The 26,002-nt window shown below is 42.7% G+C and overlaps 2 protein-coding genes across 6 annotated transcripts in view; one reads left to right on the forward strand and one right to left on the reverse strand.

Annotated features, from left to right (window-relative positions):
• Positions 1-5,076, reverse strand: part of ints2 (integrator complex subunit 2) — a 61,045-nt gene extending 55,969 nt beyond the window's left edge. For 4 of the 5 annotated variants that reach the window (XM_078548230.1, XM_078548228.1, XM_078548229.1 and 1 more), the window contains exons 1-3: positions 4,715-5,076; positions 1,772-2,079; positions 983-1,121 (exon numbers count right to left, since the gene is read on the reverse strand). In XM_078548230.1, the coding sequence (XP_078404356.1) occupies positions 983-1,121; positions 1,772-2,064 (432 nt within the window). In that variant the 5' untranslated portion in view covers positions 2,065-2,079; positions 4,715-5,076. The remainder of the gene's footprint in view (positions 1-982; positions 1,122-1,771; positions 2,080-4,714) is intronic. The other variant, XM_078548232.1, reaches the window with a different exon arrangement.
• A 326-nt stretch (positions 5,077-5,402) lies between these two features.
• The window catches only part of brip1 (BRCA1 interacting helicase 1), a 320,064-nt gene continuing 299,464 nt past the window's right edge, over positions 5,403-26,002 (forward strand). Inside the window, exons 1-4 of the mRNA XM_078548234.1 lie at positions 5,403-5,488; positions 10,814-10,960; positions 11,702-11,813; positions 16,348-16,518. Coding sequence (XP_078404360.1) covers positions 10,868-10,960; positions 11,702-11,813; positions 16,348-16,518 — 376 coding nt within the window. The 5' untranslated portion in view covers positions 5,403-5,488; positions 10,814-10,867. The remainder of the gene's footprint in view (positions 5,489-10,813; positions 10,961-11,701; positions 11,814-16,347; positions 16,519-26,002) is intronic.

Raw genomic sequence — 26,002 nt, forward strand, 5'->3', positions numbered from 1 at the left:
TGGCAATGTTCAGAGAGGAGCAGAAATTCTCCCCAATAATTCTATATGGGGGGAGGATGCAAATCCACATGTCACCACTATGTAGCACTACTGTGCCATTGCCAACTTAAAGCATGGGGGACATCTCAAAAAAAGGAAGGTTTTCAACAGGAGGTTTGACATTGTTGTAATGGGCCATTAGAAAGGAAATTTAAATTTGCATAGAGATTTTTTTGTGTCATCCGGATATTTTGCATCCACTTGAACAGGTAGCTAGACGTTCAATTTTATGCTTCTTCATCTCCCATGTCTCTCCCTAACCAGTCTCCACTGCAACCCCATGCATCCCACCCAATCAGAAAATGCAGACAGACTAAAACTGTGTATGATTATTATAGATTTGAGACATGACATGCGCTGAATGTAGTAGGGAGGAATAAGGGTCTTTCCAAAGAGTTCTCCACCAATGGGGACTGCACCATCTCCCCCCACTCCATGTCTGGATCTGATATTGTCTAAATGGCAGAGATTGATTGCTGTAATACATCAAGAACTTCCTTATTATTGTATCTGATGACTACCAGGATGATAGAAGGTAAATTAGATGCTCTTTAATTTTTTCCTGTCTCACAATTCCAATGTATGGTTTCATGAGCGGCTGCAGTACGACCTCTTCCACCACCCCCACAACCAATCCCCAAATTCAATTCATTGAGAATGTGGCTCTTCTCTCTTTATTTTCTTGGCCATTTTGATAAAACTTTGTGTTTTGTTGAGGATTCTGCTCGTTATCCAGTAACTTCCCCTCCCCTTTCACTGCTAAGTACATGAAGTTGGAGTTTGGGTAAGGAAAACTTCAATCCCCTCCAAGATCAAGTATGAACTTATCTGGATGTGAATGATGGAATTCCATGGAGCAAGATGTTGCAGGGGGATTGGGGAGGGAAAATACACACATGGAACACAAGCTTCTACCAGATTCATTCAGGCCCTCCTCCGTTACCTTGTTCATGATCACCAGCAGTTCACTGAGTGCTAGTCGAAGGCGACGAGGTGAGTCGCTATGTTCAAACTCCAAAGCTAGGCCATGCTGCAGTTGTGACACTAGGATACTCTCCCCATTTGCTCCACCTAACTTATGCCTGCCAAAGAAAGTGACAACTTTGAGGAGCATTCTTGAAAAACAAGAAATGGTGGAGTAACTAAAGCAAGAACGAACAAACTTGCATTTGTGCAGCACATTTCACCACCTCATCCCAAAGTGCATTTTTTAAAAAAACATACACAACATAGTCAATATTACAAAGTAGGAAACATGACAACCAATTTGTGCACAAAGTTTCCCAAAAAGCAATGATATAATGACCAAATAATCTGTTTTAGTGATGCCGATTCCATGATCCAACATTGGCTGAGGGATAAATATTGGCCACCATAATGGGGAGAACTGCCTTTTTCCTTCGAAAATGTGCCGTAGAATCTTATCCATCTGAGGGGGTAGACTTGGTTTAACTTCTCGAAAGAAAGACTGCACTTTGACAGTGCATCACTCCCTCAGTACAGCACTTGAGCTTAAGCTGTGTTATGTGGTCAAGACTTTACTGTAGGTATTCAACTCATGACTTTCTAACTCAGAGGCATGAGTTCTACCAACTCCGAATTAGATCTAAACCATTAACCTAACTTCTCATTTCATGCTTGTAATGGTGGTGCATTACTAACTTGGGCTGAGGAACTGAGAGAAATTAACGATTATATGATGTTATGTGAACTTGGGATGTACAATAAATACCTCAGCTGCTGTTCTTTGGTAGCATCCTGCTCCAGTGCATGAAAATCTACCGATAACAAAGCCACAATAGAGTTGACAGCCTCGACCCCAGACAGGAGACGCAGGATGAGTTTTTTGTCTTGAGCCCAGGCCTCACTCTGATCAGCTGGGGCACAGAGTGCCATTCTCACCAGGCAGGGCAAGAGTAGCCTCAGCTCTGGATCACTCAGAGCTGCAAGTTTTACCACATCCACCTTCTGCATCGCCTCAAACGCAAAGGAACTCACAAACTGCAGGCACGCAAACTCTGCCATCTTTGCCAAAGGCACCTAAACAGAAAAACATTGAGTTATTTTCAATTTAATAAATCAGGGGAATGCAGTAATTTTATTACTTAGACTTTGTCCCACATGGGACCCAAGGAACTATGAGCAGCAAGACTCTGCCACTGGCCCATTGCAATCTCTTTCGCTCCAGCCCAGGTAGTGTCCAGGTCTTGGAGTTCCTCCTTAAATGTACTTCACCAGGTCTTCTTTGGGTGGCCTGTCTTCTTCCATCTGGTGGTGTCCATTCCACTGCCACTCTGGCGGGGGCTGGCGTCTCTCTGTCACCATGTCCTACAGACACTTCTGACAGAGCTCTGTAGTACCGTTTCACTGGTCATGTTGTCATCCGGTCATCTGATACCCCAACATCTTACGTAGGCAGCGCTGGTGAAAGACATCCCAACTTGTGACACCTTTCCTATTGTCTTCCATGTCTTGCTGGCATAGATTGCAGTTGGTACTACAATGAATATGTTGATGGTCTTGACTTTTAGAAAACTGATGCTGCTTTGCAGATTCTTGTGTGGACATCGATCTCTACATCACTCTCCCTGGAGACATTGCTTCATAGGTAAGGGAAGTGTTTTGGTACCCGATGGTGATGGGAGTGCCTTACTGGCATCCAGTGAGCATTGTCGTGGTCTTCTCACAGCTGATGCGTGGACCAACCTTGTCACCAGTCTTGAGAGTAGTAGGGCCAATGTCTTGAAGTGCACACGACTCTTCACCCAGCAAGGCGATGTCGTCTGCAAAATCCAGGTCCGTCAACCGGTGGTGTTGTCACAGGATGTCAAAGTCTGCATCCATCATTGCCTTCCTCATGATGAAAACAATAACCAAGAGGAAAAGGAATGGGGAGAGTATGCAGCCTTGCCATGACGTGATGATGTTGTTGGGCTCTGTGGTGCCCACACTGGTCTTTACACAGCAGCTGGTGTCACAGTATAAGGTTTTAAAGATGTTATTATACCTAGGCAGGATGCCATACTTGTGATGTATCAGTAACTACTGATGGATGTTATTGAAAGCTTTCTCAAAATCAATGAAGTTGATAACAAATGGCTTCAGACACTAGGTTCTGCTCTACGATGTTCCTCTGTGTAAAAATCAGCTTGTAGCATGATCTGCCACCCCGGAAATCCGCCCATTTTTCAACAGCAGAGTTATTATAACATGGCAAGTACACCACATCAAAGTACATCACAACAAAGTTCACGGACCTGTTCAACAAGATCTGGACTGCAGAGGGCATCCCGGATGACTGGAGAGAAGTAATCATCAAGCTGCCAAAGGGAACCTCAGTGTCTGCAACAACTGGAGGGGCATAACACTGCTGTCAGTACCCAGCAAAGGCTTCAGCAGGATACTCCTCAACGGATTGAAAGCAGAATTAGACTGTACCCTTTGTGAAGTAGCTTTACAGTATCACCAAAAAACTATTTTAAAATGTGGCAAATTCAGAAATGTTCCTCGGTGATGTGAATCAATATCCTCATAACGCAAAACATGGTGTGCCACATGAACCTCTTTTACTCTGTCCCAGTATTGAAATCTAGACCTCTCTTGTGGCCTCCTTTCTCTGAATCAATCTTAAGAGTTTAAAATTATGAAACAAATTCTCTCTCTCATATTTTTCTTCTCCCTACAACTGACAAGGTTTTAAAAATATATGCCTGGCATCAGTCAAGGTTTCTTCTTGGCCGTCTTCTACATCCTTGTTTTCAGGAACCTGAAAACATTCGGAGTGCTTCATTCAGCTAGCCCGTGGCTTGAAAGCTCCAACTGACTCTCAACATCCGGAGTTTATTGAGGAAGAGAATTCCAGTTTTCCACTACACTTTGTGAAAAATACGACCTGATTTCACTCCTGAATAGAGAACCTCCATTTTTAAGATTATGACCCCCTTGTTCTGGATTCACCGACCAGAAAAAATTGTTTGCCTGGATCTGTTCTACTGAATAAGAATCTTCAACACCTAAAATGAGGACACCCCTGAACACAGAATGATCCATTAATACTTTCCTCAAAAGATTGGTAAACTCTGGAATTTTGGAATAACAAATTCAGAAATGCCATCTAACAAAATTTGCACATTACCTGTGCACCAGGTTTCCTTGACTTGACTTAAATATGAATGCAAACGTTTTTTGCTGGTAATGTTTAGTTTAATGATCAGTTTCCCCAAATGGTCCAAGTTCTTGATCTTTCCAACTAAATTACAGTTAATGTAATTATGAAAACAAATTCAGGGAACTGACGAGTTCAAAAGACAACTAAAGTTCTAGACAAGTTAACAGTAAACATGTTGCTTTATAAGGCCCTTCTGTATATTGGGCATATTTGTAGTGATACTCTGCAGAAATCTTTTGAAGTTTAAACCCTCGAATTTAACTTCACTGTTTATACTTTATTACCTTGTTGCGTATAATTCTTAAACACAATATGCTACGTAATTATTTAGAACATTGAGAGCAATGAATAACATCCCTATTACCTCCAAGTGCATTATTTTGCCTATAGAAATAATACAAGATTTTATTATTTTAACACAGGAAAACTTTCGCAGCAAACTGCCTCAATATTTCACTGAACTATAATAAATATATTTGTCGCTTAATTTTATTTTAATTAAATTACCTTTTTAGGAACCAAAGAATGTCCTTTTCTTTAAAAAAAAAAGTGAAAGAAAATTTATGAACAGGGCCTAGTTCTAACTTAGCCCCCGGAGTGGCGTAACCCTGTGAGCCGAGAAACGCATCTTGTTCAGGAGCCTCGCCATCCGCCGATTCCCCAGTTTTAACTCCCCAACTGGCAAAACTCTCAGACTGAAGTTTAACCAAACAGCCTCATATGGTTCCGCAATTACAAGATACTCAAGGAGGGGGGAGATGTGGCACATATAATTCTGTTTTTTAGAACTGATTTCTCCCTCAGCTTCTCCAAGTGCTTCTGACGGAACCCACACTTAGTTCCACTTGAGACACCGTACCAACCACCACATGGGATTGTGGGCCGTACCGGGGTAACCAGAGCAACTGCCGTGCAGAGCCATCACCATCTCCCAAATCGATTCGCTCCGTTTCTCTTTCTTCTTGTGCTGATTGGTTATAAGGCTTCCCGCTTTTCCATTGGCTTACTGCGCTTTCCCCCGGCGCTCACTGGTCGGCGCATGATCATTATCCAATCGTTGATTGGCTGCGGTGCCGCCGTTTATTCTACGCCGATTGGTGAAAAATGGCCTTCGGTTCCCGCTCGTCGATTGGCTGTTGACGTTTGTGTCGCCTGCTGATTGGTTCACAGCTTATACCCAGCTGATCGTGATTTGTGTCCAGCGCATGCGTGATGATCGCGAGCCGAAGGCGCGAAGTGATGTTCTTAGATTGCCTGAAGTAAAAAAAAAACTGGAGAACTGTGAGTAAAATAATTGTGAAAAATGAAGTGAGTTAGAAGCTGCGCCTTACACCTCATAAACCGTGGTTAATTCTAATATGAACTGAATTTTATTTGTTTCCTGCCACTGAAACCGTCATCCGCCTTCAGGTTCCAGCTCCGTACCATTCATGAGCTCTAATTTGTGGATAACTTGGCGGTGCCCAGTCCCATTTACCCATCAGTTCTGCCCTTACCGATTACACTGACACCCCTTGTTACGTACAATTTAAGCACAGAAATAGGCCATTCAACCTGATGTTTATATTCCACATGAGCCTTGTCTCAAAACAACAACAGAATTACCTGGAAAAACTCAGCAGGTCTGGCAGCATCGGCGGAGAGGAAAAGAGTTGACGTTTCGAGTCCTCATGACCCTTCAGCAGAACTGAGTAAAGTTAGGAGAGGGGTGAAATATAAGCTGGTTTAAGGCGGGGGGGGGAGAGAAGTTGGGGGGAGGGGGGTGGTTGTAGGGACAAGCAAGCAGTGATAGGAGCAGATAATCAAAAGATGTCACAGACAAAAGGAACAAAGACAAAGTGTAAAAGGTGGTGATATTATCTAAGAGAATGTGCTAATTAAGAATGGATGGCAGGACACTCAAGGTACAGCTCTAGTGGGGGTGGGGTGGAAAGACTGACAGGGCATTACAGGTATAGATTTAAAAATAATGGAAATAGGTGGGAAAAGAAAAATCTATATAAATTATTGGAAAAAACAAAAGGGAGGGGGAAGAAACGGAAAGGGGGTGGGGGTGGGGATGGGGGAGGGAGTTCAAGATCTAAAGTTGTTGAATTCAATATTTAGTCCGGAAGGCTGTAAAGTGCCTAGTCGGAAGATGAGGTGCTGTTCCTCCAGTTTGCGTTGAGCTTCACTGGAACAATGCAGCAAGCCAAGGACAGACATGTGGGCAAGAGAGCAGGGTGGAGTGTTACAATGGCAAGCGACAGGGAGGTTTGGGTCTTTCTTGCGGACGGACCGCAGGTGTTCTGCAAAGCGGTCGCCCAGTTTGCGTTTGGTCTCTCCAATGTAGAGGAGACCGCATTGGGAGCAACGAATGCAGTAGACTAATTTGGGGAAATGCAAGTGAAATGCTGCTTCACTTGAAAGGAGTGTTTGGGCCCTTGGACGGTGAGGAGAGAGGAAGTGAAGGGGCAGGTGTTGCATCTTCTGCATGGGCATGGGGTGGTGCCATAGGTGGGGGTTGAGGAGTAGGGGGTGATGGAGGAGTGGACCAGGGTGTCCCGGAGGGAACGATCCCTACGGAATGCCGCCAGGGGGGGTGAAGGGAAGATGTGTTTGGTGGTGGCATCATGCTGGAGTTGGCGGAAATGGCGGAGGATGATCCTTTGAATGCGGAGGCTTGTGGGGTGATAAGTGAGGACAAGGGGGACCCTATCATGTTTCTGGGAGGGAGGAGAAGGCGTGAGGGCGGATGCGCGGGAGATGGGCCGGACACGGTTGAGGGCCCTGTCAACGACCCTATGGGACCTCCCCATGCCCACGCAGAAGATGCAACACCTGCCCCTTCACTTCCTCTCTCCTCACCGTCCGAGGGCCCAAACACTCCTTTCAAGTGAAGTAGCATTTCACGTGCATTTCCCCTAACTTAGTCTACTGCATTCGTTGCTCCCAATGCGGTCTCCTCTACATTGGAGAGACCAAACGCAAACTGGGCGACCGCTTTGCAGAACACCTGCAGTCCGTCCGCAAGAAAGACCCAAACCTCCCTGTCGCTTGCCATTTTAACACTCCACCCTGCTCTCTTGCCCACATGTCTGTCCTTGGCTTGCTGCATTGTCCCAGTGAAGCCCAACGCAAACTGGAGGAACAGCACCTCATCTTCCGACTAGGCACTTCACAGCCTTCCGGACAGCCTTCCCCCACAGCCTTCCCCCACAGCCTTCCCCCACTAGAGCTGTACCTTGAGTGTCCTGCCATCCATTCTTAATTAGCACATTCTCTTAGATAATATCACCACCTTTTACACTTTGTCTTTGTTCCTTTGTCTGTGACATCTTTTGATTATCTGCTCCTATCACTGCTTGCTTGTCCCTACAACCACCCCCCCACCCCCAACTTCTCTCCCCCCCCGCCCCAACCTTAAACCAGCTTACATTTCACCCCTCTCCTAACTTTACTCAGTTCTGCTGAAGGGTCATGAGGACTCGAAACGTCAACTCTTTTCTTCTCCGCCGTTGCTGCCAGACCTGCTGAGTTTTTCCAGGTGATTCTGTTTTTGTTTTGGATTTCCAGCATCCGCAGTAGTTTTTTGTTTTTATCTCTGAGCCTTGTCTCACCCTACTTCATTTTCATCGCCTCAAAATATCCTTCTATTCCTTTCACTCTCATGTGCTTATCTAGCTTCGCTTAAATGCGTCTATTCTATTTGCTGTAACTTAGACCCTGTGGTAGTGAATCACACATTCTAACCACACTCTGGCTTATGGAGTTTCTCCTGAATTCACCATTGAATTATATTACTATTTGTATTTATATCCCTGAGCTTTGGACTTCCCTCAAGCAGAAACATCTCTGCCTACCCCACTGAACCGCTTCATAATTTTAAAAACTTCTCTATTAGTATCTATAAATTCCTCCATGGCTTTGTGCCATTCAATCAGTGCAACTGTCTCCAGGCATAAATCCCTGTGCATTGCTCTGTACCACTGACCCTGCCTTTTAATGCATTGCTCCTGTCCCCATAATTGTTGGTAGAGTATTCAGGTGTCTCAGTCCTACTGTTTGGAACATCTTACATAACAGTCAACTCTTAAAAAAATCTTCTCCATGCATCTCTTTGGTCAAACTTTCAGCCTAATCTCTCCTATTCAAGGTGCCAGACTTGGCTCAGTGGTTACTTTCTTTTAAAATTAATGGGTGTCTACATGAATTAGTGATTATATATTCTTCCTGTCTTGTTAATTATTGTAAGGGTGTTGGGTGATTCCTTTGATCTTTGGTAGAAAAAAACGTATGGCAAGTGTGAGGCTTGTAGGCAACAGACATGTTGACAGTAATCCAGAGACCCAGGGTAATGCTTTGGGGATCCAGGTTTGAATCCCAATGGGGCAGATGTTGGAATTTGAATTCAATAAAAATCTGAAATTAAAAGCCTAATGCTGATCATGACACCATTGTTGAATATCATAAAAACCCATCTGGCTCATTAATGTCCTTTAGGGAAGGAAATCTGCCATCCTTACTTGGTCTGGCCTACATGTGACTCCAGAACCACAGAAATGTGGTTGACTCTTAAATGCCTTCTGAAATGGCCTAGCAAGCCACTCAGTTGTATAAAACCACTACAAAGTCTATAAGGGAACACCACCACCTGGAAGTTCCCCTCCAAGCCACAAAACATTCTGACTTGGAAATATATCGCCATTCCTTCACTCTCACTGGGCTAGAATCCTGGAAATCCCTCCCTAATAGCACTGTGGATATACCTGCACCACATGGACTGCAGCAGTTCAAGAAGGCAGCTCGACACTGCCTTCTCAAGGGCAATTAGGGATGGGCAATAAACGCTGGCCTAGCCAGCGACACCCAGATCCTGTGAATGAATTTAAAAAAATCTTTGCTAATTTGCACAATCCATCCATGTTGAAAATAACAGGATGACAGGACTTTTAGATAGTTAATTTTTAAAAATAAGTATTTGGTTTTTCATCCTGAAATATATTTTATACATAAAACTTATTAAGGTACATTGCATAACTGTTCAACTTTAACATAACATTGTTGGGAGACAGTGGCGTAGTGGTAATGTCACTGGACGAGTAATCCAGAGGCCCAGGCTCATGCTTTGGGGAAATGGGTTCAAATTCCGTCATGGCAGCTGGTGGAATTTAAATTCAAATGTCTTAATAAGCTAGCCTCAGCTATGGCGCCCATGAAACTATAATTGATTATTGCAAAAACCTTCATGAATATCCTTCAGAGAAGGAAATCTGAGACTCCAGACCCACATGCAATGTGGTTGACTCTTAACTGCCCTCTGAAATGGGCAAGCCAAGGATATTTAGAGATGCGCTACAAATGCTGGCCTTGCCACATCCCATGAAAGAAAAAGAAAAGAAAAGGTAAATTGAAAAGCAGATCGGTTTCTTTCAACACTTTTCTGGCCCTCCACACTTACAATTACAGGCTATATTTACAATATTTGTTTAATGTCAGGCATACAGCCTGATGGGTTTTGCAATGTCAGTTGATCTATTAGTTTAGCGTACAATTTAGACATGCAAAGGTTATCAGTAGGCACCTTGAAAATTTGTGTTTGCATGAGGGACTACATCAATGTTGTTCATTGTGCCACACAGACTTGTACATCTGTCGTTGTAATTGCACAAGATTACGAAGCTGAGAGACAAGTGCAGGCCATCTAAATTCATCCTTTAATTAAGATCCTAAAGTCTTCAATGAGTCCAAGATTTTCACCTCTATTTATGTAACTGGATGTCTATTCCATAGAGCACTCTTTGTTCAGAAGCATTTTCTAATGTTAGCCCCAAATTTACCTTTTGCTGGTTTGAATCTTTGTCCACCTATTTTACTTCCACAATTTAAAATGATATTCCAGGTTTACCTTTTCTTATTTACCTTACATAATTCCATGAAGTAACCTTTCGGATGCCTTCGTTCCATCCTTTAAAGCTCCAATTTCTTCAGTCTTTTCTCATGACTTGGAGCAATGACATTGGGGGGATGGGGGTGGTGGTCAAAATTATTGTGTTCTCTGCCTCCAGCACATTGTAGTTTCACATTCCTTTGCTTTGTTAATTGCTGCTTTGGATTGGTTGGACATGTTGAACACTGTTGCTAGGGCCACCAGGTCTCTTTTGGCTTTATCGTCAGCTATTTCGCCACCACTCATGTTGCTATGTTTTTCTTGCCACATGCAGTGCTTGTACTTACCTGCATTAAATTTCCTCTGCCATTCCTCTGCCCACATATATATTTTGTCCAACTCATTCTGTTAATTTCAGAGGCCCTGCTCTGATTCTAGTGACCTCCTGGTTTATCATCAGATATTTGAATATTGCATTTCAGAATCCATTTCATTTATATAAATTAGAAACAGCATAGTTCCAAAACTGAGCCCAGGATATCCCATTCAGTGTACCTCCACTCAGCCTGACATAGCTCTTACAGTGAATACTTCAGTTAGTTTATTATCTTATCCATTCCGAAGGTTTACCCCAAATCCCCACAGCTTTGAGTTTAACTGATTGCTCTTTTAGTGGTATTGAAAATGGGAATGAATACATTTTAATCCAGAAAAAGTGTTTTAAATCTCTCTTACAGATTAAAATACTAAGTCTTTACTCTCTTGATGTGTATCACGATTAACTAATTAAAATGGCATCATCAGCCTCCGAATATACGATTGGTGGTGTGAAAATTCTTTTTCCATGCAAGGCATACCCATCTCAGCTTGCCATGATGAATTCAGTAAGTGTATTATTTTCATATATTCATGTAATTGAACACAAAATTGAATGAATGGTGACCAGTTTGTGATTATTCTAAAAGGATGGGCAAGAGATGGATGGGGTCTCTTTGGGGCAAGGTGATTCTAAGGTAACAGACCTGGTGATGGTAATTGGCAATCAAATGAACCCTATATGGCAGAGTTGGTAATCTAATACTTTGGCAGACAGGTCCACAGCATTATTAAAAATCAATCAGCCAGCCTGGTCACCAATGGAATCTGTAGGACTGGACCTGTCACTGGAAGCTGGGATTGTTCCAACTGGGCAAGCAATGGAAAGCCTATAAACAAGAATTACAGCTGGTTTGCTCTGGTAACAATATGGTATCACGTTTTTAGATTCCAACCACTGAATATATTTGAGGGTTTTTCAGTATTAACTCGCCAACCTAATGTTTGCAGATTTATGTGGTTTGTTACCCTAAAGGAAGAATGTGTGCCCTCTCTATTGGGGAAACAGAAACCCTACTGATGGGTGCATCGTTTTCATTTACTTTAGTTGGGGATTGATCTCTGCATTAGCTTGATGCCTGGCTGACTAAAAGAGAGTTTGTCAAGCTTAACAGGTATTCTTCAATGCTAACTTAGCCTTACGACCTAAAATACAATTACCTCACTGTTCTTTACTTTTTTTGATCTTAATGTTGTGATTAGCTCAATTAATATAGAGGTCTGCATTGGTCTGATTTGCTTTTGTTCAGATTGTTCGAGGTTTGAACTGCCAAAAGCACTGTCTGTTAGAGAGTCCAACTGGGAGTGGAAAGAGTCTTGCACTGCTTTGCTCTACGTTGGCCTGGCAACAATCTCAATATGGTAAGGTTTACTGTTTATTCCCTTGGGTACTGTCTGAAGCTGTGAAGGGTTAACAATGCATCTTTTGTTTTGTTTTGCTGTTTGCTTTGATACAACAGTTATCCTCCCTGCAAATGGATAATAATTCGCTTGAGTGAAAAATAAGAAGTCAATTTACACGAGTAAATTATCATGTGAGTCGCCCTGTAATGTACAGCAGCCAATTTGATACATTCTGGACGGACCACCTGGCATTGACCTAGGCACCAGAAACGACAACGGCAATTTCAGCCCTGTCGACGCTGTAAAGTCTCCTTGCTAACATCTGGGGGCTAGTGCCAAAATTGGGAGAGCTGTCTCACAGACTAGTCAAGCAACAACCTGACATAGTCATCCTCACGGAATCGTATTTTACAGATAATGTCCTAGACACCACAATCCCCATTCCTGGGTGTGTCCTGTCCCACCAACAGGACCGACCCAGCAGAGGTGGGCACAGTGGTATGCAGTCGGGAGGGAGTTGCCCTGGGAGTCCTCAACGTCGACTCTGGACCCCTTGAGGTTTCATGGCATCAGGTCACACATGGGCAAGGAAACTTTCTGCTGATTACCACATACCGCCCTCCTTCAGCTAATGAATCAGTGCTTCTCCATGTCGAATGCCACTTGGAGGAAGCACTGAGAGTGGCAAGGGTGCAGAATGTACTCTGGGTGAGGGGACTTCAATGTCCCATCACCAAGAGTGGCTCAGTGGCACCACTACTGATCGAGCTGGCTGAGTCCTAAATGACATAGCTGCTAGACTGGGTCTTTGGCAGGTGGTGAGGGAACCAACAAGAGGGGAAAAACATACTTGTCCTCATCCTCACCAAACTGCCTGCCGTAGAGGCATCTGTCCACGACAGTATCGGGAGGAATGACCACCGCACAGTTGTTGTGGAGATGAAGCCCTGCCTTCATCATGTTGTGTGTCACTACCACCGTGCTAAATGGGATAGATTTCGAACAGGTCTAGCAATTCGACTGGGCATCCATGAGGTGCTTTGGGCCGTCTGCAACAGCAGAATTGTACTCGAACACAATCTGTGACCTTGTGGCTCGGCATATCTCCCACTCTACCGTTACAATTAAACCAGGGGATCAACCCTGATTCAATGAAGAGTGCAGGAGAGCATGCCAGGAGCAGCACCAGGCATACCTAAAAATGAGATGTCAACCTGATGAAGCTATAACACAGGATTACTTGCATGGCAAACAGCGTAAGAGAGATAAGCAATCCCACAACCAATGGATCAGACTGAAGCTCTGCAATCCTGCCACATCCAGCTGTGAATGGTGGCGGACAATTAAACAACTCACTGGAGGAAGAGGCTCCACAAATATCCCCATCCTCAATGATAGAGGAGCCCAGCACATCAGTGCAAAAGATTAGCCTAAAGCATTTGCTACAATCTTCAGCCTAAAGTGGCGAGTGGATGATCCATCTTGGCCTCCTCCGGAGGTCCCGGCATCACAGATGCCATTCCTCAGCCAATTCGATTCACTCCACGTGATATCAAGAAACGGCTGAAGGCACTGGATACTGCAAAGGCAATGGGCCCTGACAATATTCCGGTAATAGTATTGAAGACTTGTGCTCCAGAACTTGCCGCGCCCTAGCCAAGCTGTACCAGTACAGCTAGAACACTGGCATCTACCCGGCTATGTGGAAAATTGCCCAGGTATGTCCTGTACACAAAAAGCAGGACAAATCTAACCCGGCCAATTATCGCCCCTTCAGTCTACTCTTGACCATCAGTAAAGTAATGGAAGGGGTCATCATCAGTGCTATCAAGCGGCACTTGCTTAACAAAAACCTGCTCACTGATGCCCAGTTTGGGCTCCGTCAGGGCCACTCAGTTCCTGACCTCATTACAGCCTTGGCTCAAACATAGACAAGAGCTGAACTCCCGAGGTGAGGTGAGAGTGACTGCCCTTGACATCAAGGCCGTATTTGACCAAGTGTGGCATCAAGGAGCCCTAGTAAAACTGGAGTCAATGGGAATCGGGGGGAAAACTCTCTGCTGGTTGGAGTCATACCTACCACAAAGGAGATTGTTGTGGTTGTTGGAGGTCAGTCATCTCAGCTCCAGGACATCACTGCAGGAGTTCCTCAGGGTAGTGTCCTCAGCCCAACCATCTTCAGCTGCTTCATCAATGACCTTCCTTCCATCATTAGGTCAGAAGTAGTGATATTCACTGATGATTGCACAATGTTCAGCACCATTCATGACTCCTCAGATACTGAAGCAGTCAGTGTCTAAATGCAGCAAGACCTTGGACAATATCCAGGCTTGGGCTGATAAGTGGTAAGTCACATTCGTGCCACACAAGTGTCAGGCAATGACCATCTCCAACAAGCGAGAATCCTACCATCGTGCCTTGTTGGTCGGTGGCATTACTGTCACTGAATCCCCCACTATCAACATCCTAGGGGGGGTGGTTACCATTGACCAGAAACTGAACTGGACTAGCCATATAAATACTGTGGTTACAAGAGCAGGCCAGAGGCTAGGAATTGTGTGACGTGTAACTCACTTTCTGACTCCCCAAAGCCTGTCCACCATCTACGAGACACAAATCAGGGGTGTGATGGAATACTCCCCACTTGCTTGGATGAGTGCAGCTCCCACAACACTGAAGAAGCTTGACACCGTCCAGAATAAAGCAGCTCGCTTGGTTGGCACCACATCCACAAACATTCACTCCCTCCACCACCGACACACAGTAGCAGCAGCATGTACCATTTACAAGGTGCACTGCAGGAATTCAGCAAGGTTCTTTCGATAGCATCTTCCAAACCCACAACCACTACCATGTAGAAAGACAAGGGCAGAGATAGCTGGGAGCACCACTACCTGGAAGTTCCCCTCCAAGTCACTCACCATCCTGACTTGGAAACATATTGCCTTTCTTTCATTATCGTTGGGTCAAAATCCCGGAACTCCCTCCCTAACAGCACTGTGGGGTGTACCTACACCACATGGACTGCAGTGGTTCAAGAAGGCAGCTCACCACCACCTTCTCGAGGGCAACTAGGGATGGGGAATAAATGCTGGCCCAGCCAGCGAAGCCCACATCTTGTAAATGAATAAAAAAAAAGTCAACTCCATCTTAAAGCTTCTTGTTCTGGCTGAGCAAGTGCTTGATTTGCCAATTAGGGGTAAGATGAGGGAACAAGGTGATATTTTGATAGGTAATGTAATATTGGAGGGGGGGGCATAGTTAGTTAGCTCTGTTGATTAGATGGCTTGCATGTGAATCAGATTAACACCAACAGCACAGGGTTTGATCCCCATTCTGGCTAGGGTAGATTCTGGGATCTGCTTCCCCATCCGACCATAGTAAAAGAAATCATGGCATTTAGCTGTGGTTTAGCGAATAATTGTCAAGGCCTGCCTTCAGTCAGAGAATTCAAGAAGAAGGAGAAAATGTAGAAATCATTAAATTCTTGTCATTAATCATTATTAACACAAAATTACACTTTGAGGAAATGGAACTAAATCAAAAGACACTGGAAACAATTATTCATTTTTTGTCGTCAGATTTTCTACTTACTCCTGGATGGCATGTACTAATCCCTCCTTTTGCCATTCTGAAAGACAATTTAAAGAAAATTAGTGTAGACAATAGTGGATATGTAGGAGTGACTACATGGATAATACTAGATGTCTTACAAACACAAGGCTGTAAACTTGTTACAGGGTGTATTGATTGCGTAAATTACAAGAACCAAATAATGAGAGAATTTCTAAATGGGTATATGTTGTGGGAAGATACTTGCTTATTCAGTGCTTCTATGGTCTTCCAGTTTAATCTGTTATACTACAGGAATTTTGGTGAAAAGCTCATACAATTTATGGAACTTGATTCACTGTCCGTAAGTCACAATTCTGTAAAAGTTGTATTTCCTAAAGCCCTTCCCACTCCCACCTCCTGCCAACCCTGCAGGAGCAGAAATTGTACATGATTTTTTTCCCCAACCTCCTTGAGTAATTGGTGTAGTATCGCTATCCAGGCTAAGATCACCTGACTGGGGACCAAATCTGGACGTGACTTGTTTTATTGGTCAGCCTCTCACCAACTAGCCAAAAAAATTTGAGCCATCCTAGTTTGAATCCTCTTGTCTTTCTTGGCTTTATAGAGCCACAGAGTTTGAGAGCACATATGAGTGATCTGGGATCAAGCCTCTCCTCATGCTCGTTTTGTCTGATCACTGAGAAGTATGGAAGAGGCACATGGAAAACCTCTCTCTGGTGCCCCCTACACTTTAAGATGCTCCTTGATCTTATTTGCAATATAGTGGAGATGGAGAATATTGAACCTGTACCCAACATTCTTGTGCTGTTGCACATTTCTGTTCCAATTTGCTGCACGCATGAGTTTATTTGCAGTATTGTTTTCTTTATATTGTGATATATTATTATAGCATTGTACATTCCAGTATTGGGTAACAAAAGTTGTTGCACTATAACTGTGCTGCTTCTAGCATTAATGAACAGCTTGTCTTGTGCAGAGAAAGCTGGAAATGAAAGTTATCCGAATGATAATAAAAATCAAGAAAAAGTGCCCCTTTGCAACTGTGCCTGTCACATAGCAAGAATGCCTTCTACTCCAACAGCAGCAACAAGCCAGAACAGCTCCGCTGCTGTAGAAAATGGAAAATCCTCACCAAGTTTGAGCCAAGGTAACAATGTTCTCTAATCTATTTATCTCTCTAATTTATTTATCCGCTGCAGGTTCATTTAGTACAAGAATTTTTCATTTAAATTCATTCATTAGTACAGATAGTGAGGCAAGCACTAACTGGCTGCAAAATGCTTTTAGTGTTATGTGTTATGATTTTTTATGCACCTTATTGTAAGATTTCGGGGTTCAGGACCACAGATACCTAAATAGGCAGTCGACGACTCAAGTAATTTTAAGATAATTTATTAAGAGCCAACAGTTTAGATATGATACATCAGCTAATTAGGCAGAAAAAGAATACGACCCGTAACAATTGAGAAGAGTTTACTGATCCAGGCTGGCAGACAAACGTTTGTGATAATATCATCATCCTCCTCCTCCCCCTCATCCATCTTAAGAAAGTAGCTACCGAAGAGTATTGCAGCCTCACCACAACACCCGCAGTACCTGTCACCAAAATCTCGCCAGTTTACGGCCAATATATATACCCTTTTTTGGGGGCTGTTATCCAGTGTCAATCACCTATTCAAACTATTCTGACCAACGGTTACAGGGCAGGTACTCAAAATGTCAGGGTGGTTATCACCTCCCTTGTGCTCGAGGTCAGCTTTTAGTTTACGTCATGCTGAGGGTCATGTCCTGGCTCTTTCTAAACACTTGCATAGACAAGGCAACACTCTATCAGCTTAGGAATGCCATCATGGCAGCCTGAACTAAGACTGTTTAGAGGACAAAGGGTTTAGAAATCCTCCTTCCAGAGAGAGAATCAATGCTGTTTAAAAAATCCTATTAAGATTCTATATTATGCAGAAAATACCTATTTATTCAAGACCGCAATTTCTTACAGCCTACCCCCACTTTGAGAAGGAAATATCCTTATTGACTTCTCACAACTAATTTCTAGCTAAAATGCAAGCTGGTTCCCTAATTTCTTGATTACATATCATAGGTAACATACTAAAACTACTAGAATTACCTGATTACTTGGTTTGGCACTCCCCACCTGCAGACCTTACAGTTCCCCACTTTGAGAGGGAAATATCCTTAGAGCGGGATTTTCCAGGCCTGCCTGCCGTCAGGATCATCCGGTGCTGCCTAAGGTCAATGGACTTTTGGCTGGCCCACTGCATCCCCCACAGCATGTCCCGCCAGTTCTTTTGCAGGAGTGCTGGTAATTTCTGGGCTCTTAGCATATAAGTACACGTAATTAAAGCAATAGATTGTGCATGGACTTAAAAGATTCTCTTGCTCTCCCTTCACCTGTATCCATTTTGCGGATAATTCTTACTAAGTTTTATTTCTCCTGAGCCTTCGTTTGTCCCAATCCAAAATTCCTTTTAACATTTACTTTAATTTGACTTTATGATGGTAGTGGTCAGAAGGGGTAAAATTAATTAATTTAAAATTAAAGTCAGCTTCTCTATTGAGTATGTGTCAGTGCCTTGATCGTTTAAAAAATGTTTTCTTACTCTTCAGCCCATATTAACCATTTCATGTTCTGCTGTTTGTCAAGTAGCTGATTAAGTTCTTCAGTGCAGTTAGACTCATAAATGTTTACAGCACAGAAGGAGCATAGCACAAAATGCTCCCCTATTGATATTCCTTCCGCCTGCCCGGGTTCATTTCCAAATATTAGGTCCAAAACTGCCCCCCTCCCTTATTGGGCTTTCTAAATACTGGCTAAAAAAGTTCTCTCGGATGCAACTTAAGAATTTGCTTCCTTGCACTATAAAACTATCCCAGTTAATATTTGGGTAGTTAAAACCTATTACTGCCATGTAAACATAGAAACGTAGAAAATAGGAGCAGGAGTAGGTCATTCGGCCCTTGGAGTCTGCTCCGCCATTTAATATGATCATGGCTGATCCTCTTTCTCAACGCCATACACCCGCTCTCTGCCTATACCCCTTGATGTGTTTGGAGTCTGGAAATCTGTCTGTTTCCTTCTTAAATATATCCAGTGACTTGGCCTCTATAGCCTCCTGTGGTAGAGAATTCCACAGGTTCACCACCCTCTGAGTGAAGATGTTTCTCCTCATCTCAGTCCTAAATGGCCTACCCCATATCCTGAGACTTTGACCTCTTGTTCTATACCCCCCAGCCAGAGGAAACATTATCCTTGCATCCAGTGCCAGAGGAAACATGGTCCCTGTATCCAGTGTACTCTCGCATGTCAGTTACTTCACAAGTTACAAAACACTTCTACACACTCACACCTTTACCTCAATTCCTTCTTTAATCCTCTGTTGGAATTTCACTAAACATGTTTCCTTATCTGTTGGATGTGGTCTCTAGCGATTCTCTTTTTGCCAAATTTTCTATTCAGGCAGTATTCTTTTGTCATGCTTGGTGGTAGTCTCTCTGCCCTCTCCCACAACGCTTTGTTTTGCATTTGTGGAAGGTTTATCACCTCTATTGGGATTGTGCTGTGTATTTTGCCAATCAACTTCATCATCTAGGATTCCACTGTCTTGAAAAGGATATGCCATTTGATAATTCTTCCTGACTTTCTAGTAAGCTTCTCAAGAGATCAAAGGAGGTCTCTGTCTCAGTCTCTTTGCTTATCTCCCCCAGTATGGTCCTAATGTCTCAGGTGGTGGCCAGATTATCAAATTTAGTTCTCTTAAGAAGTTCTTCGGCAAAGACAGAAGTATCTCCAAGAGAAAGCTGTCAGCTTACTTCATCTCGTCCACACTTTCCTTTCACTAGAATGTACATCAATACCAGATTTATATGTTCCATTGAACTACGCCCAAGGTGAGTTATCCCAATTCCCATTTGGAGTGGTGTCCTTTTTCCCTAGCTCTATATTTAATTCTAAGTGGGGCATCCCGTTAATTGCCATGGTGTCTCTTTCAGGAGCTCTGGAGGAACCTTACAGACCAATAACATGTTTTTATATTATCTTTAAAACAGAAGTTAAACATTCCCACTTGATTTTACGCATTATTTTTTAAATTTTGCTTGTTTGTCTTTCCCTTAAACAACATCCTATTTTCCCAAAATAAACTCACTAGATCAGGCCTGTCCAAGGGCTGGCTCGTGAGGCAGATGTGGCAGGGCCCTGATACAGCATGGTTGGGGGAGGGCTTTTTGCGGGCTGGCAGACGGGCATCAGGCCTGGGATGTGCCACGGCACGACATCAAGTACATGGGCCTGCATTGACCCACGTGGCCTGCAAAAACAAGGGCAGATGTCTCACTGAATCAGTGCCCAATGGGTGGTGAAGGTAAGGCAATAAATTAGCCTTCTCATCTGAAGCTTGTTCACAGAGATGCAGATGTGTGTTGTTTGGAGTAACAGTGAGAAAAATTTCCATTCTTCTGAGCCTGTTTCCCTTCCTCCCCAAAAACTGAGTATTGGGCCCCCAGATGAGAAAAAATTTGAAAAGTGCCCTCCCCCTCCCTCCGCAAGCAAAGAGATTGGACAAGCCTTCACTAGATTGTGCCTGACTTTTTTATTTTAACTTATCCCAAATTCAAATAGCAATGTCGTTGGACTGCAGGTTTTGTTACTGTTGAATTTATTTCTTCCAAAAACAAACTTTTTTTGATACCAAGGAACTACCTAGGCTGTTTTTCCATTAGCTTTTTGTCTTGAAAATTAGAATTTGTCAGGTATTTTCCTTTAAATGCTTGAAATAGTAACTCATGTCCAGTTATTTATCAATTCCAATTTCAGAAACAGGCTCGGTGGTTTAAAATAGCACTTTTGCATCAGAGACAAAAGCGTTTGAAAGTTTAAATTTCCATATCTCCTGTACTCAAACACTTTGTCTCAAAATATAACAAATAGTAACAAAAGCCCTAAATGGTTAAGGCCAAGTGTCTGAAAGGTAATATAATATGAGTACTATGAAAGATTTATATTATGGAAAAAGTAAATTTTCAAAGACATATTGGAACAATGGAATTTACATTAAAAAGGGAGAAACGTGAATAAAGGAGATGAGGTTATGTCTAAGGAAGAAGGCATCCTAAGATCTAACACAAGTGTGAAAAGCACCCAGCCTCTATGCCTCAAGTTGCTGTCTACAGGAACCGAAGCTGAGAAAGTTCATTTTGAATATCCTTGACCAGGGTATCGTGTGCTTTGCCTGGGCCTGTTGAAATCTATTTTGTTTTGCTGCTGCCTTAATGGAGGTGTAAGTGGGAGCTAGATTATTTAGGAGATTTAGAAGTTAATATAGTTGTAGTTTGTAGACCTGTGAATGTGCTTAAAATCTTTTTTATTAGTAAATGTTTAATTTAATTTTGTAAAACCTCTAAGTCTTGTTGGGCTCTATTCGAGGCTCGCTATGTGGGCCGTCGTGATGTCCTCTGTGACAGAAGATGGCCATTCCTGTTATGAGGATTTTTTTTTTTTAAGTAAGCTCACCTTTGCGTTTGGTTGTGTGGTGTGCTGTCGGCATGGATGGCTGCTACTTGGTTTCAGCATCGTCTGTGGCACTGGCTGGGAGTTGCAGCGTTTGTTTTGTGGTCGCAGTGTTGACCTCATCAACAGTCGTCAGACCTGGAAGTTGAGGCTCTTCTGGTTGTTGGTTGTCCACTTGTCTTTCCTCCAGTGGAGGCGTCGTGGTAACCATCTGAGTATTTGTGGTCTCACCAATAAGGGCTTTCTGGCACCTGTAACAAAAATGGACAAACCTATTCTACAAAGAGAGTTCAGTTCAGAGCTCAAATCCCAGTCAGTATACTCTTCCTTGTTTGAACTCTCGAGAACTTTCAGCTCTATAATTTATGACAGTGGTTGTCTTGACATCTCCTGTCATTTTGAGGAGATTCAGGGCTACGCAGGCACCTCTGCTCAAGAGATAAAAAGACTGGTTACAGATGACGTACATCAGCTCGAAGATTTGTTTGCTGCCATACCTTAGTATTTCCAGAATTATGTCTATGACTGGAAGTCAGATTCCTCTGGGCTCAGTGCAGTGTATCTGTTGTTTGAAGCCTGATGTCTCTTAGCCATGGTTCTTTGTCCCATAGGAGCATAACGCTGGCTCCCGTTTCCAATTTAAAGTTTATGAGATGGCCGTTTTTCGAAATGTCACGTTCCAATATGAAAATCCAAGATCTTTGACCTCACTCAAAGCATGGCCATGTGTCCTGTTGGTGTGCAGCCTCGAACTCATCAATCATCTTTGGGTCTTCTATGCATTTAAATGCTTTGGCCTTGTACACTTTGCCCAAGTGTCCAATTTTGTTACATTGAAAACATTGGGCTGAAATTGCAGGACATTAATCTCGGCTGTGGAGGGCGCTTTGGTCCACAACACTGACATGGTCACTCTACTGGTTGGTTAGGGTATTGTTTCCCTTTGCCTTGAGTGTCCCTGTCTGTATGCTGTTTAACTAACTGGACTGTGGGGTTTCCTTTGTACCACAGTTTACTTTCGCCTCTTACAATGGACCTGTGCTGCACACGGAGTTCAGAATGCCTAACGATCTGGATAGCTTTCTTGAGGGTTAGATCTTCCTTTGCTTGCAGCATGTCTGAGTGCGCTGTCTGCTACTTGTACGACTATTCTATCCCTGATAAGTTCAGATTTAAGCTCTCCGTATTCGCAGCCTTCGGCCACCCTTTACAGATCATTAATGAATGAGTCGACAGTTTCTCCTGGCTGCAGGACACGCTTACTAAATTTAGCCCTTCGAGGATTTTGTTACTTCTTAGGTTAAAATAAACATTGGATTATTTAAGTACTTATTAAAATTTTGCAGATGATTCGTTGATTCCTTGTCTAGTATAATGTCACCCTCTATTGGGCCTATTGAGTAAAGCAGTGCGTTAACTTGTTGAGCTTCTGCCTTTTTATCCAGATCCGAAGCAATCATGTATCTAAGGAATCTTTTTCTCCAAAGTCCCCAATTATATGATTGATCTGGGCCTTGGATATGTTCAAATTGATCTGGAAGAGATTTCTGATCCATGGTTAAAAAATTTGAAAGTATAGGCTCAGTGTTAAGAAGTTAACTGAAATTCAAGATGGTGCCGCCGCCGTTCATTTGAAGACAAAGAGTTTACCTGTGCTTGCCGGTTTTGGCCAGCTCCCGCTGCAGTGGCGCTCATGCTTAGCCTTGGAAAAATTTTGAACAATGGCTGCTTGGATCAACTAGCGGACAGACTTGTATGTTTCAGCGCCATGCTTCAGGGTTGTGAAAATGTTGAATCCTGGTCTTTGCTGGCCTTTAAAGCTGATTCTTTGGTTGCAATTCTTCTGAATTAATTAATTATTTTTCTTCTCCTTTTTTGGAGCTAGCCCGGGAATCTGTTTTTTTCTGATGGAGTTTTTGATTGGCAATTTCTGACCACTGAACTATTTAAAAGTTTCTCAGGACTTGCTTTATCCTGGAATTTAAAAGCTTTGGCTCATCCCTGCTAGTTCTGCTGACTCTGCACTCTGGGAATTGAAGCTGAGCTCCTAAGAGATGCTATGGAGTTTTCTGCTGTGGTGAGGAATTTTAAATTTCTGCCTTCAGCTTCCAAGCCTTTCTTTGGAGTGCTTCCCTGGCGATTTACCTCTGTGTGTCTGCTCCTCGAGCTTCTCTTTAGATCAGAATGCTTCTTCGAATTTTTCTTTAATCTTGTAAGATTTTTAGTTTTTGAATTGAAAAAAAATTATGTTTATTCTTTCATGTGATCTGGGTGTCGATGCGAAGGCAATCACCTAATTGCCCTTGAACTGAGTGGCTTGCTAGGCCATTTCAGAAGGCAGCTAAGAGTCAACCACATTACTGTGGGTCTGGAGTCACATGTAGGCTAGACTGGGTAAGGACGGCAGATTTCCTTCCATAAAGGACATTAGTGAGCCAGATGGGTCTTTACAACAACCGATGATGGTTGGTGGCATGGTGACCATCACTGAGACTAGCTTTAAATTCCAGATTTATTAAATGAAATTAAATTCCACCAGCTGCCGTGTTGGGATTTGAACCCATGACTCCAGAGCATTAGGCTGAGCCTCTGGATTATTAATCCCATGACATTACCACTATGCTGCCATCTCTCCTGCATTTTTTGCGAGGTTTTGGGTTTTTCCATTCGCAGCTGCCATGTTATAGAGTGCTGGGTACCATTTGGTATGTCTTTAATGAAGTCTTCATAGCCTTAAGTAGGTTAACTCTATGTATTTATTAGCTACAAGAACAATGTATATAAATACAGTAAAGGATTCAAGCTAGGAGCTGCCTCCATGCTTGCTTGTGCACATGGCTCTGTCCAACATTAACCTGACTCCTAGGTGTGGGTCATGTGTTCTCTTACATCCTTGTGTGAACGGTACTGTACTCAGTCCCACGTTAACCCTAAATGTGCCAGACCCTTATACTACAGTCGCCATCCCCAGTGGGGCCAAGAGATGAGATTTTGGGGTCCCGAGCTCTGAGGCAGCAATGATGGCTGTGGAGCTCAGACTGAGTTTTGACAGCGATGAGGCACTTCTAAATGTTCGCTTTTTTTCTGTTAGTGGGTGTGGCTTACCGTCTGTTCCCTGAGGACTGATTACTGCTTTAACCGCAGTCTGTAAAAATAAAAAGTCTATTTTTTAGGACATACTCAGCAGTTTTAACCGCAGCTCCTACCCCTCTCTTTAATGGGTAACCTCTCATCGTCACTCAACAACTTTCTCTCCTTCTACCCCCCCTTCCCACCCCCAGCTCTGTAAGTTTGAGAAGCACTGCACTAGGGGGCTGGTGGCCAATTCAGGGACCAGAATCAGGCAATTGTAGACACTTAATATAAAGGTTCTTCCATTGAGAATGAGTAAAAGTTTGGAGCCATTCAAAGCGGCATTATTTTAATTATGTTTCTTACAATGCTATCAGGTTGCCCAGTTTGCTCACAATAAATAGGAGAATATGTTGAAAGAGCCTGAAGTGTGACAAGGAGTGAAATCCATTGTGTCACTGAGGTGAATTGCCAAGAAGATATAATAATGTTATTGGAAATTATTTTAAAAGAGAGTTCCAGTGGGGTCTGTGTCTGCGTGTGTGCCTGTGTGTGTCTTAATTGGATTAAAGCCAGTTAGCCTGGGTGCTTTGATGTATAGTAGTTTTGAGATGTTAATTAGGTAAACATAAGGAGGGTAGAAGGTAAAGTGTAAATTTGCATTTGTTAAAAGAAACCATTCAAGGCTGCGGGTGAAATCTTAGATCTAGCAAGGAGATGCCAAGCAATGTGTTTGTTTTTCAGCTTACTAATAAAATTGGTGGGATGAAAGGAGGTTATTGTTAGAAGAGGTAAAATTAAAAGCCTAGTGATACAATTGAAAATTTACATTCAAAGAGAAAGATATGTATAAAGCAGAAAGGGGATTGTGCATAAGATAGAGTCATTTTAAGATCCAACAAGTGTGAGAAGCCTCCAGCCTGAAAGCCTGAAGCTGCTGTCTGCAAGGACCGAGAGCTGAAAGAAACTCATTTTGAATGTGACTGTCCAGGATGTGCTTTGCCAGGTGTCTGTTTAAACCTATGAGATTTACTGTTGCCTTAATGGGGGTGTAACTGAGAGTCAGATTAATTAGGGGATTTTTGTAGTCATTATAGTATAATTTTGTAGACATATGTATGTGTTTACAATCTTTCTTGCATTAATAACTGTTTAACTTAGTTTTATGAAAAACCTCTTGAGACTCGGTGGTCTTACTACTACTGCATTCAAAGTCTGCACCTCGAAACATACAAATTGCAAAAGAGGATTATGACAGTTGTTTCAAGTTTCCCTCTGGGATTTGAACAACTCAGCCTTTACCATCGGCTGTGGCATAATATGAATTAAAGGATGTGATTTAGAAGAGCAGCTAGTTAGTTAAATAAATAGTATTGGAGCTGAGCAGGCAAGCCAACAGGCAAGCCTGGAGTCCAGGAATTAATTAAATAATATTAATGGCAAAGATATATTAGGAGGCAGGAATTACATAAATTAAGCAGGAGGTCAGGAATTATATTCTGTAGGCAACAGAATAGTTAGAAGAAAGAGAGCTGCAGAATTAAATAAATAAGATTGGGCAACAAAATAAGAAAATAGTATTGGGGTTGGGAATTAAATAAATATCAGGTCCAGGAATGAAATAAATAATAATAGAGCTATAGAATTAAGTAAATATGGTGTGACAAGACCATCGAATTATTATTAGGTCAAGAATTAAACAATTGAGAACAGAACCAGCTGGGCTTTTTGGCAGCATCCATGGAATCCATGAATGAAATAAATATGTTATTGGTGCCAAGGGTACAAGACAAATAATATTGTGGCCAGAAATGAATTAAACAATGTCCGTGCAGAAAATAAATAAATAACCAAAATTAACTGAGCCTGCCAGAAGACAATATAAATGCATAGGAATGATGAATTAAATGAAAAATGGATGCAATTATGGATGGGTGGCTGGAGGCCAGAAAGGATAGAAATGGGACAATAGAATCATAGAAATTTAGAAGTTTACAGCTCATAAGAAGGTTACTTGGCTAGTGGTGTCTGCTGG

Source organism: Cetorhinus maximus, chromosome 9 (assembly GCF_964194155.1).
Source record: "Cetorhinus maximus chromosome 9, sCetMax3.hap1.1, whole genome shotgun sequence".
Taxonomy (NCBI): domain Eukaryota; kingdom Metazoa; phylum Chordata; class Chondrichthyes; order Lamniformes; family Cetorhinidae; genus Cetorhinus; species Cetorhinus maximus.